Source organism: Prionailurus bengalensis, chromosome E2, assembly GCF_016509475.1.
Source record: "Prionailurus bengalensis isolate Pbe53 chromosome E2, Fcat_Pben_1.1_paternal_pri, whole genome shotgun sequence".
Classification (NCBI taxonomy): domain Eukaryota; kingdom Metazoa; phylum Chordata; class Mammalia; order Carnivora; family Felidae; genus Prionailurus; species Prionailurus bengalensis.
The window spans coordinates 12,128,477-12,141,458 of record NC_057352.1 but is presented as its reverse complement, the minus strand read 5'-3'; the positions used below and the strand labels follow the sequence as shown (position 1 = coordinate 12,141,458).

The 12,982-nt window shown below is 58.8% G+C and overlaps 1 protein-coding gene across 2 annotated transcripts; it reads left to right on the top strand.

Moving 5' to 3' along the window:
* The first annotated feature begins 1,143 nt into the window (after window positions 1–1,143).
* CEACAM16 (CEA cell adhesion molecule 16, tectorial membrane component) lies at window positions 1,144–12,333 on the top strand. 2 transcript variants are annotated; one of them, XM_043598654.1, is made up of 8 exons: window positions 1,144–2,036; window positions 2,221–2,356; window positions 3,232–4,098; window positions 5,313–5,657; window positions 5,979–6,254; window positions 7,239–7,517; window positions 9,725–10,051; window positions 11,922–12,333. In XM_043598654.1, exons 3-8 carry the CDS (start codon window positions 4,062–4,064, stop codon window positions 11,984–11,986), a joined length of 1,329 nt encoding a protein of 442 aa, XP_043454589.1. In that variant the 5' UTR covers window positions 1,144–2,036; window positions 2,221–2,356; window positions 3,232–4,061; the 3' UTR covers window positions 11,987–12,333. The 2 variants fall into 2 exon arrangements, with proteins under 2 accessions (XP_043454589.1, XP_043454588.1); XM_043598653.1 differs by having other exon boundaries at window positions 9,725–12,021.
* Window positions 12,334–12,982: the final 649 nt, after the last annotated feature.

Genomic DNA, 12,982 nt, shown 5'->3' with positions numbered 1-12,982 from the left:
TTTCCATCTAGCAAATACTGATTAGGTCCGCAGTGGGTGGGGTCTCCATGAAGGACAGGGCCCCGGGCCGGCTCCCTAGGGAACTTAGTGACGTGGCTGGTCAGATAAGAGGGCTTGGGGTGGGGGTGGGGGGTGGAAGTGAGCTGACAAGACCTGAGAACCTTGTCCCCAGCCTGCTGTGATAAGACGCACCCACTCCAGCCTCCTGAGGCAATGGCCTTGAGCCTCAGTTTCCCGGTCTGCAAAATGGATCCTCAGCGGGGAGGGAGGGGGCTGCGGGACAAGGTAACAGGTAAGGCCAACCTGAATAAGAGCCTCTCTGTAAAACGTACCCACGGTCCGGCCGTTTCCCCCTCCCGGGTGCCCGCTTTGGTGCCATCCGGCAGGAAGGATGGGAGCCACGTACACGGGACAAAATGCCCGGGTACCTTTTACTCATAGCTCACCTCGGTTCAGAGAAGTTAGCGGCCCATGGCCACCATACGGGACACGGCTGGACTACCGCAGTCACCTCCTCAGCCCCTCCCAGCCCCGCCGCCACCCCCTCCATGCCAGTCTGTTACCCACACACAGGCAGAAGTTTCTAAGTGTCAAACCCCCATCCGTTCTCTGCTCAAAGCCCTTCCATGGCTCCAGCGTCAGAGCAAAAGCCAAAATCCTCCGGCGGCCCATGAGGCCTGCCGGATCCGCCCCTGTTTCCTTCAGCGGCCCCCTCACTCTTCCTCACGCTCCTGCCTCAGGACCTTGGCACTGCTGTGCCCGCTGCCTGGGATGCTCTTCCCCTGGATTCAGCACGGCTCCCTTATTCAGTCTCTACTCCAGGGTCGCCTCCTACAACGTCTTCTCACTGCCCGACATAAGGCAGTGCCCAGGCCCCCTCCACTCCCTCCCCTGCTTTCTTTTTCCCCATGGCATTACCCCCACCTGATACAAAGCTCTATGTGGTTGTGTTTATTCACCTACTGATTATCTCGCCAGACAGAAAGAAGGTCAGTTCTCCGAGGCAGGGACTTTTGTCTACTCATGCCCATAACCTCCTGCCTAGCCCGGCGCCTAACACACAGTGGGTGCTCGAGAAACTTCAGCTCTCACTTGAACCAAGGATCCAGGCTCGGGTCCGGGAGCACCAGCGGAGGGGCCGGGAGGTGGGGAAGGGGGTGGATCCGGAAAGGCAAGGACAGCAGACGCTGTGAGTGGTCGGGAGCCATGGCAGAGTCTGGACAAAAGCCTGGACCTGTTCCAGTACTTTCAGAGCCACGGCCTCCTCCTGCTCCTCAACCAGATAGCGAATCACCAGACACCCAGGCCTCCCTGTCATCCGCCCCTGGTGTCCACTTCCACAAGCGCTCTGCGCCCCACCCTGTGCTGTCCGGCAATGGGGACACGGTGGTGACCGCAACGACCCAGGTCCTGCCCTCCCAGGACTCACAGTCCAGATGGGGAGACAGGCCCACCCCCCGACCGTGAGCAGCCAGGGTGGTCAGGGTGCTCTTAACCACCACCACCCCCTCCGAGAGTCCAGGAGGGCTTTCTGGAGGAGGAGGAGGAAGAGTTGGGCAAGCAATGAAACAGAGCAGAGGGAAGCGGGGATATGCTGGGCCGGGAGGGCAGAAGGGAGGCGGAATAACCGGAGCACAGAGTTCCCGGGAGGAAGGGGTGTCCGAGAGGCCAGTCAAGCCGGCAGGGGCCATGCCGAGGAGCTGGGCTTTCTCCCGAGGGCGCCGGGGAGTAACGCAGGTTCTGAGCACCATGGAAGGAGGGAGGGCGAGACCAGGGCCAGAAACCTGGGAGGACGTGGGAGGGGGCAGGAGGGGTGCCTGGACCAGGGCAGGGGCCACAGGGAGGGAGAGAAAGGCACACATGGCAGAGAGATTTAAGAGGCAGGGGCCACAGGATGTGGCGTGCTGGCGGGGAAGCGTCGGGGACAGAGGCCTGGGTCTCTCTGTCCCAGTGACGGGTGGACAGTGTCACCAACCCCTTTGATAAGAGGACGAGGAGCAGAAGCAGGCCTGATGCCAAGGTCGGTCTGGGACAAGGTGAGCGAGTGGCGCCCAGGGACAGCTCGGGGGAGGCGTCCTGAATGACTCTGAGACGCGGTCCCAGGGCTCAGGGGAGAGGCCTGGGTCAGGACAGAGAAGGGTGAGGTGAGGCTGCAGGCGGGGGGGTGGGGGGGGAGACAAGGCGCCAGCGCACCCACACCTCTCGCAACCCCCCCATCAGAGCCCCGCCCTGCAAGGGCAGCTCAGGACACGGTGCCCGAGGAGCAAACTGGGACAGCTGAGCCACAGGGACGGCCCCCTACCCGGAGGCAGGCCACTGGGGCCCGAGAAGGGCCGGGGACCCAGAAGCCATCAAGGTATCAGTAATAACACATCTGTCGACAACACCCTTTCCCCAGATCCCCCTCCCCAGATCCCCCTCCGCCCCGCCCCGCATCGCCAACGTCACCTTTCCAGAGACAACCTTCCCTGATCCCCTCCCCCACCCCCAACTGAAAAATCGCAAACCCCCCTTCCTGGCTTTATTTTTGCCTCAACCGCACTTATGCCCATCCGACACGGGACAGTTTGTATTTTATCTGTTTACCCCCAAGGGGGCAGGGAATTTATCTACTTGCGCTTAGAACGGTGCCCGGCAGGCAGGAGATGCCCTTTCAATATTTGTTGAATCAATGAGTGGTTTCTTGGCCTTTTGCCCTGTGCTGGGCATCTTCGCAACCATTTCACACTGGTTTACTCACTTAATCTTTACGACGGCCCTACGAGGTGGGGACTGTCATTGTTCCCATTTCACAGATGAGGAAACTGAGGCCCGGCAGACTCTATAACTTGCTCAGGGTCGTGGAGGCTCAGGGTCCAGCGCCTGCCCTTTGAATAAGGGTGACACCAACCAGACCTCGTGTTGGGGGCCCAGTTCCGCCAGGTGCTGGTTCAAGTCCCGGCAGGGAGCGTCACGCTAATTGCGCCCAACAAAACTGAGGAGGGCCTACACCATCCCTGTTTCTCTTCTTCCTAATGTTCACTTATTTTTGAGAGAGACAGACAGAGCATGAGCAGGGGAGGGACACAGAGAGAGGGAGACCCAGAATCCGAAGCAGGCTCCAGGCTCCGAGCTGTCAGCACAGAGCCCCACGCGGGGCTCGAACTCACGAACCGCGAGATCATGACCTGAGCCGAAGTCGGACGCTCAACCGACCGAGCCACCCAGGCGCCCACCATCCGTGTCTTGCAGAGCAGCTCATGGAGACTCGGCAAGGGACTGCCTCCGGCCCCACTTCGGGGAAGTGCAGAGCCAGGGTCAAAACAGGGCCCTCTGTGGCCCCAGAGGCTCCGCAGACCCATCAGACAGACACGGGAAAGAAGGCCTCAAGGAAAGACAGAATGCGCGCTTCTCACCGTGTGCAGGAAGCCAGTTGGCAGCACGGCCCCAAAGAAAGCGCGTAGCCGCCGAGCCTCCTTCCCTCGGGGTGGCTTTGGAGACAGGGCAGGGTTCGAACTCCCTCTCGCTGCAGGAACTTGGGCAAGTCAGAGCCCGTGCCTGGCGCCTCAGTTTCCCCATCTGCAAATGGGGGTTCTAACAGTGCCCACCTCACAGGAAGTCCCCTGAAAAGATACCGGAAGGTCACCCACGGCGCAGAGGCTGGAAGACGGCAGTCGCTGCTGATTGGTTTTATTCTTTGGTGACCCCCCAAGTGCACCAGGGCCCGGGGTAAGAACTGCCCTAAAATCTTCCCCCGCCCTCCTCCTCCCTGGCGACCTGGTTCTCCTCCTGGTACCAAACCCCGGGCCCGGGCCCTCGGCACAAGGAGGTTAGGCAGCGCCCCAGGAGGCCCGGCCGGGTCGTGACCCCTGGCCGGTGCCTGCCACACCCGCTCTGGTACCCAAACGGGGCCCCAGATCCTCGGTGACTCGATCCCTCCAAATTCAGGTGATCTCCCCCGGCTCCAAATCACCGAACCCTCCCAGGTCCCGCGCCAGACGGAGCCAGGTCCCAACCAGGAAGGGCCTCGGAGCATCGGGACGCCAACGCCGCTGTCTTTGAGTCCGGGTTGGGGGCGAAAGATGGCACTGACGGGGTGCAGCTGGCTCTTCCTCAGCGGTGAGCGAGAACGGTGCCCCCCACAACCGCAGGCCCCGGGGAGGGGGGCCTCGGGGAAGGGCAGGGACCCCGGTCCGGGAGAGGCAAGGTGCGAGCCAGAAGTCCAGCGTGCCGGGTAGGGAGGGCCCCGTCTGCTCCTCCAAGAGGCCCCGGCCAGGGCCAGCCACCCAGAGAAGTCTGCAGGGCGGACCTCAGAGATTTTTCCAAGATCGGGGTGTGAGGCTAAAGCAGGGGGGTCACTGACCCACCCTCGCTCGCGTGGCAAACCCTGACTGAGCTACAAAAGCGTGGCTGGGGTGAGCCCTGACCCCCAGCTCTGCCTCTCCCTGCGGACGTGGCTTTGGGCAGTCACCTTCCCTTTCTCAGCCTCAGTTTCCTCATCTGTGAAATGGGCTAAGCTCCCAGGGTCGTCCGAAGGTCACAATAAGCAGCGTTCGCTAGCACTTACTCTAAATGTTTTCTGGGTGTTAACAGCCACCCTAGAAAGGAGGTCCGCTCAGGACCCCCCTCTTCCTAGACGAGAAACCCGAGGCTCGGAGAGGGGAAGCCGCTGGCTGGGCTCAGCCTGTCAGTGGTGGCAGGGCTGAGTGCTAGACCCAGAGCCCTCACCCCTCGCCAGGATGTGTCAGCCTGGAAAGTACCAGAAACCGGGGCCAGGCATGCAAGCACTTCTTCCCCGAGAACCCGCCACGCCACGGCCGCCCCTTCTGGGCAACCACACATACAATTCAAACCCAAGCAGCCCTGACCAGCTAGTCGGGTTTGGGGCTTATCTCCTGGGTTGGAGGGAAAAGGGTGGAGTCAATTCGTCCCGCCCCTACTTTCTGCCGCGGTCAGACCTGCCAAGGCGGAGGAAGAGCACCGGACTGAGAGTCCGGGCCCAGGGCCTAGACGAGCCAGCCTGATTGTGCAAGCCCGGGTTTGGTGACTCTCTCAGCAGGAAAACCCTCTGGGCCCCCAGGAAATCCAAAGTTCTGGCGAGCACGTGCTAGGAGCTTGTGCTCAAGGCTTTGGGCCAGACCCCAGGCAGAGCCCATCGAATTCAATCCTCAGTCCCACCGCAGGACTGAGACCCTACACCTGGCTCACACTGATTAGGCGCTCGTGGTATACCAGGAACACGCGTGGCAGGAGATCGCCACGGCTCCTCCTCCACTGAGTGGGGGCAGTGGCCACGGCGGCCTCACCCGCCCCCTCCGGCTCCTCTTCCTCAGCCGCCTTCCTGAGCGCGGGGGCCGAAATCTCTATCACCCCCGAGCCTGCCCAGCCAGCCGAGGGGGACAACGTCACACTGACCGTCCACGGGCTTTCGGGGGAAGTGCTTGCCTACAACTGGTACGCGGGGCCCACGCTCAGCCTGACGTACCTGGTGGCCAGCTACATCGTGAGCACGGGCGACGAGACCCCTGGCCCGGCCCACACGGGACGGGAGGCTGTGCGCCCCGACGGCGGCCTGGACATCCGGGGCGCCCTGCCCGGGCACTCGGGCACCTACATCGTGCAGACCCTCAACAGGCAGCTCCAGACGGACGTGGGCTACGGACACGTGCAGGTCTATGGTGAGACGCCCCGCCCCCCCTCGGCCTCCCCTGTACCACGGCCAGCCTTCCCACGTCTGTCCCGGCCCCTCTGATAAAAATTAAAATGAAAATAAATTAAAATGGAAAACCGTTAAAAAAAAAAAAAAAGACAAAATAACATTAAAATGCTCGCCTCCTTCAGGATGGCTTCCAGGACTGCCTCCTATCCCATTCTTTGCCCCTCTGGCTGGGGGTTACAGAGACGCCCCCAGGATCCAGCCATGCCCCTTGCCTAGAGCAGGGGTGGCCGGGGGAGCAGGCAGTGCCCGGCCCCCTCCCCCTCTGTCTCTTGCCCCACAGAGATCCTGGCCCAGCCTGTGGTCACGGCCAACAACACGGCACTGGTCGAGCGCCGAGACACCCTGCGCCTGGTGTGCAGCAGCCCCAGCCCCGCTGAGGTCCGCTGGTTCTTCAACGGCGAAGCCCTGCCCATCGCCATCCGCCTCGGCCAGTCCCCCGATGGCCGGGTACTGACCCGGCATGGCGTCCGCAGAGAGGAGGCGGGAGCCTACCAGTGTGAGGTCTGGAACCCGGTCAGTGTCAGCCGCAGCGAGCCCGTCAACCTGACCGTGTACTGTGAGTCCTCCTGGCCCCGCTAGAGATACCCTGCGCCCAAACCTCATAGATGGGGAAACCGAGGCCAGGAGAGGGTGCCCAAGGGCGCACACAGTGAGTCAGTAGGTGAGCTGGGGTGAGGCACCAAGGATCCCTTTCTTAGGGATGCACTTGACTCATGTCCTAAGGACTAAAAACCACCCTTGAAACGGACCAATCCTTCAGTTTGAAGCAATACAAGCAGGGAAGAGACACAGGGCCGGTTGGTTGTGAAATGGAGGTGGGAAGTGAGTGGCGGGTGGGAGGGGAGACAAAAGAAATAAACACAACCAAAGCATGGAGTCATTCCCAGGGGCAGCAGATATGCAGTGTGGAATCCGGGGGAAATAAATCACAGAGGTACGCAAGGGCCGCCGATGTAGAAACACTTAGAGCCTAGAATCCTACGACCAGAGAATTCTGGCTTTAAGAAGCACTGAATTCTAGACTCTGAGAATCCTAGAAACTCTAGAAGCAGAGATTCTTAGAATCTTAGAATCTAATTCTAAAATCTTAGAGGCACCCAATCCTAGAATTTTAGAAACATAGACTTCTAGAATCTTAGAATCCTAGAACCTAGAAGCATTGACTAGAAACATTGACTCTTGGAGCCCTAGAATTCTAGACTCTTAGAATGGCTTATGAGAAACTGATAGACCGATAGTCTAGTCGTCGTCGTCGTCTTCTTCTTCTTCTCTTTTTTTTAATGGAGCCATAGACTTCAAAAATATCTTGAAATTTTGTCTGGCCCAACATCCTCTTTCTACAGATGAGAAAACAGGTCCCCTGAAAGGGGAAAGTGATTCTCGAGATCCTAGAGCAAGTTAGAGATGTGTGTGGGATCCGAAAAAGCCAGAGCTTTCTCCCTCCGCTAGGCCCACACACTCCCAGAGGCCCAGCATGGTGGAGAGGAAGCCAGGGTGCCCATCTCTACTGCCCCGTCTCTCTCCCTCCTGCCCCCCACAGATGGCCCGGAACGCGTGGCCATCCTCCAAGATTCCACCACCCGCACGGGCTGTACCATCAGACTGGACTTCAACACGTCCCTCACCCTGTGGTGCGTGTCCCAGTCCTGCCCAGAGCCCGAGTATGTGTGGGCCTTCAACGGGCGGGCCCTCAAGAACGGGCAAGACCACCTCAACATCACTAGCATGACGGCGGCCCAGGAGGGCACGTACACGTGTATTGCTAAGAACCCCAAGACCCTGCTTTCCGGATCCGCCTCGGTGGTGGTCAAGCTCTCCGGTGAGTCGCCCCCAGCCTGACCACCACCCCCTCCCCATGGAGGCCCAGTTGGACTATGAAGGTTTGGCCCCTCCACCAACAGTTAGCGCACCATGTGCCCAGGAGATCACTGGAGAGTTAAGAGCTTCCCAGCCCACTCTTTGGCCAAGTCACAGAGTGGCATATCGGGTGGACCCCCTCTTCAGCTGGAGACGGTCCATGCCTTGTCGCCTGGAAAACAAACAATGAATCAGACTCTTCAGAGTCCTCAGTGTGTACCTGTCCACATCGGGCAGTGGCAGGGCGGGAAAACGTTCAGACGTCCCTTCCTGTGAGTGCCCCTGTTCTAAATTCAGCCGGTCACAGAGGCTTTGGGGCTGACCCATTCTCTCCACACAGACAGGTGAACTCCTGTGCGGCCAACTGGATTACCCAGTTATCTGGCCCAGAGGACCGTGCATGCGCGCGCGCGCGCGCGCACACACACACACACACACACACACACACGGAAAGTCACAGCCAGCTGATGGCAAGTGGAAAAACACAGCCAGGGAAGCATTGTCTTGCCTCTGTCCTTAAACAACCTGGGGGCTGGGGGTAGTGCAGACACAGCTGGTGTTTTCAGAGCTATCAGGATCCTCAGGGGACACTTTCTCATCCCCTGGGGATGGTGGCTTTGAACACTGAGGCCTCCTTAATTCTGCCTTGGTTCCTTCCCAAGTGGCCACCATGCCCCCAGGGACGGTGGGAATAGTCCTTCCCTCCCTCCCTCCTCCCTCCCTCCTACTAACAGGCTGGGTCTCATCCAAAGGGTGGATACTCTTTCACCCAAAGCAGAAATGGCATCCCCAAAGGTAAGTGTACCTCCTGCCCCACCCCACCTGGGGCCTGGGTAGCTGGTCTTGGCCAGAGACAGGGAGATGTACCAGATGACCCCAGGGGCCGCCCCAAGCCCTGCCTGTGCAGGCCAAGATGGGGGGTGCCCAAGTGTGCAGGTATGTGCAGGGAGTGGGTAGAGCACCCCCGAGGGCCTCCCGAACTGTCAGCAACCCCGTGGCAAGTGCCAGGGAGAGACAGAGGAAAGGGAGACTCTATCCTGAACCCCATCTGGGGGAGACTCTGATGTGATGGAGGAGACATGGTCTCTGCTCTTGGAGAGATGATCCTGGAATAGGGAAGCATGACTTCCTTATTCGAGGAGCTGCCAGTCAGAGAGAAGAGGCAATGTCTCACACTCCATGGACTTTAAGCAATGATGGAGGAGACATGACACCCACCCTCAATGAGCTTCCAGTCAGATGGAGGAGACAGTCAGTTCACCTTGGGGAGACTTTGTATTCTGATGGGAAGTCAGTTGTATTCTGATGGGAGAGATGTGGTCTTAAGGAGACATGGTCCTTTTTTTTTTATTTTTTTAAATTTTTTTTGAGAATTCCTAGTCTGATGGGGGAGACATAGTTCCCACCTTTGGGTTACTCCCAATCTGATGGGGGAGTAAAGCCTCCCCCTACTTTCTAGGAATTTCCAGTCTGATGGGGTAGACATACCCCCATCCAGCTTCTGGGGTCCCCAGACTGATTGGAGAGACCCAGCCCAATAATCTGGAATTTCGAATCTGATGGAAGAGACATGGCCTCCCACCCTCTGGAATCTTTCAATTTGATAAGAAACTATGGCCCCCCACATCCTGAGGTCTCTTGGTTTGACAAAAGAGATACAACCTGGGGTACACAACTCCCAACTATCTGAGATGGAGACAGGGCCCCATGTTCTGAGAATTTCCAGTCTGATGGGGGAGATATGCCTCCCCCCCCCATATTCTAGAATTTCCAATCTGATAGGGGAGACATGGCCCCTATATTTTGGGAATTTCTAATCTGATGGAGGAGACATGGTTTGACTCTCTAGGGTCTTCTAGTTAAGCGGGAGAGATATCCCCCCGAGGGCTGGAAATTCTTAGTCTAAGGTGGGAGAGACGGCCCCCGCCCTTGGGGTCCCCCCAATCTCCTGAGGGAAGACAGAGCTCCCTGGCAGGCATTGTCGGGACACAAAACCCACCTCCACAGCCACACAAGTCAGCTCCTTCCTCTGTCTCCTTCCCCGGGGGCCCCGCACGCGGCGGCACCAGTCAGTTGCGGGGGAGGCAGGGGCGCGGGGGTGGGAGGGGGACGCCACGCCAGGTGCAGGCCCGGTGACCCAGCCCCCCGCCCCCCCCACTCTCTCTTCAGCGGCAGCGGTCGCCATGACGATTGTGCCCGTGCCCACCAGGCCGATGGAGGGCCAGGATGTGACGCTGACCGTCCAGGGCTACCCCAAGGACCTGCTGGTCTACGCCTGGTACCGCGGGCCTGCCTCAGAGCCCGGCCGGCTGCTCAGCCAACTGCCGTCAGGCAACTGGATCGCAGGCCCCGCGCACACAGGCCGGGAGGTGGGCTTCGCCAACTGCTCACTGCTGGTGCAGAAGCTGAACCTCACGGATGCCGGCCGCTACACCCTCAAGACCGTCACGTTGCAGGGCAAGACCGAGACCCTGGAAGTTGAGCTGCAGGTGGCCCGTGAGTGTGTCAGAGGGGGGCAGAGGGTGTATCTTTTCAGACAGACGCTCCCAAAGCGGGGCTTTGTCTCCTCCAGAGGGGGGAGGGAAGCACGGACGAAGGGTGGATCGGGGTCCCCAACAGACTTGAAAGAAGGGGCTCCCTCTCCTCCCTCTGACTTGGGGATCTCCAAATGGAGTTTTTGGCCTCTTCTGTCAAACCGACAGCCTAAACTAGAGGTAGATAGGCCTCCTGCATGGAACCGAAGGCTACCAAAGGAGGATTCCACGCCTCCTCTCTCATATAAGAAGTACACCAGACTGAAGGTCTCAAGAAAGGAGGCACAGTCTGAGCGTAGGGCACCCTTTTTCCTGCAGGTGGGTAGACCGATTGCCTCCGCTACTTTATTGGGAAAGTGGGTTAATGATGGGAGTGTACCTCCCCCATCAGACTGGATGTATAGTACGAGGGTGGATCGTAACTCCCTCTTTAGACTGGGAGATCCTAGACAGTTGGCATCATGTCTCGGCCTCTGCATGAGGGTAAGAGTGAGGACAGAATTTCTACCATCAGAGGGGGACATTTTTCTCTCAAAGTGAAAAAGGAAAAATCTCCTCCATTAGGATAGAGGCTTCTAGGTGATGGGAATTTTGTCTCCTCCCTCAGACTGGGAATTCCCAGTGGTCAGGAGCCATGTCTCTTCCATCAGTCTGGGAATTCCCAGATGTTGAAGACCATGTCTTGCCCATCATAGTAGGGACTCCCAGAGTCAGGGACCATGTCTCCTCCATCAGACTGGGAGCTCCCAGAAACAGGTCTCCTCCATCAGACTGGAAGTTCTCGGAGTCAATGAACCATGTCTCCCACATCAGACTGGGAGCTCCCAGGGTTAAAGACCATGTCTCCTCCATCAGACTGGGAGCTCCCAGAAACAGGGACCAGGTCTCCTCCATCAGACTGGTAGTTCTCAGAGTCAATGAACCATGTCTCCCACATCAGACTGGGAGCTCCCAGAGTTAAAGACCATGTCTCCTCCATCAGACTGGGAGCTCCCAGAGTCAGGGACCATGTCTCCTCCATCAGACTGGGAGCTCCCAGAAACAGGGACCAGGTCTCTTCCATCAGACTGGAAGTTCTCGGAGTCAATGAACCATGTCTCCCACATCAGACTGGGAGCTCCCAGGGTTAAAGACCATGTCTCCTCCATCAGACTGGAAGCTCCCAGAAACAGGGACCAGGTCTCCTCCATCAGACTGGAAGTTCTCGGAGTCAATGAACCATGTCTCCCACATCAGACTGGGAGCTCCCAGAGTTAAAGACCATGTCTTCTCCATCAGACTGGGAGCTCCCAGAGTTAAAGACCATGTCTCCTCCATCAGACTGGGGGCTCCCAGAGCCAAGGACCATGTCTCCTCCATCAGACTGGGGGCTCCCAGAGCCAAGGACCATGTCTCCTCCATCAGACTGGGAGCTCCCAGGGGCAGGGACCAGGTCTCCTCCATCAGACTGGGGGCTCCCAGAGTCAGGGACCAGGACCATCCCCATCAGACTAGACATCCCCAGAGGTCCAAGAGGCCATGTCCCTGAGGCAGGCTTCATCCCATTAGACCAGGAGCTCTCAGACACTGGGAACTTGGTCATTCTCCAGTCTGGAGCCTCCTCCCCCCCATCAGACCAGGCATTTTTGGAAGCCCTGAGTCAGGGATGGCATCTCCCAGCTCAGATGTGAACTTTCTGGGGTCAGGAAATCAGTCACTGCCAGGCACCCCTTCCTTCATCAAACCCTGGTCCTGGGTCAGTGCTGGAGGTAGAATGCTCTTCGATGACAGCAGGCCACCCCCCACCCCATGAGGCCTCGGAAATCCTTTTCACCCTGTCTCTCTTCTCACAGTCAACCTCCCTCCCCTGCATGAGGACCAACGCCACCGTCCTGAACCTGAAGCTGGCACAGGCTGAGCGTGGGGCCGCGGGAGGCTGGGGGTGGGCAGGGGAGCACGAGGGGTGGGGGCACCGGGAGCTCGTCCTCTACCTCCCTGACGGCCTCTTCCACCCTTCTGCCCCCTCCCCCCCTCAGCCCTGGAGTAGCAGCGCAGCTGTGGCTGTGGGGACCTCCGGAGAGAAGAGCTCTTCACGCCGGCCTCCCCTTCTCCTCCCCCTGATTGGAGGACCACTTGTTCCCAGGGAGGGTGCCGGGCTGACCACGGTCGGCTGTTCTGCTTCTGCGCTAGAGCTAGAACTGACAGGGCCCTACTTCTCTGAGCTGTCGGACAGCCACAGAGGCCATAAATGTCCTGGTTAACACATGCATGTGTCAGCCTCTCCTTCTCTGACCGTCAACCCTGCCATCTCCTGGTGACCACACTTGCCTCCTTTCCTACCCGAGGTTATTCTCAGTGTGGGTGCACGCGTGCACAGGGATGCCGAATGGACCGTGATGGGTCCCTCCTGCTCAGTGTCAAGGCCTCGGGCTCTTCCCACGTCTCCCCAGGTTATATCTGACGGTCCTGCTTCCCAACGGGCCAAAGACTGCCCCTCCCTGGGACACCAAAACACCAGGGTTCTGTGGGACATAGCCCTCCCCTATGCTGCAACTCACTCCCCCTGGGCCCTGAAGCAAGGCTGCTCATGCCAGGACAGGGAATGACCAAATTCCCTGGGGGGCATGAGGAATGCCGTCTATTTAACCAAAGATGCTCCCTTGTGGCCTTCATTGTCCTGGGATTGTCCGCCACCCCATGTCTGCTCAAACATCACCTGCACAACCCTAAAAATATCTCCCTCCTCCTCTAAATGCAAATGGAGTAGGGGTGGGGGTGAGGGGTAGAGAGTGAGGGATTGGAAGAGAGTGTCTTCTAACACCTGCGACTACTAGGACCAGAGCCACAGGCCCTACTCAGCCAAGATGTCGAGAGAGAGAGAGAGAGAGAGAGAGAGAGAGAGAGAGAGAGAGAG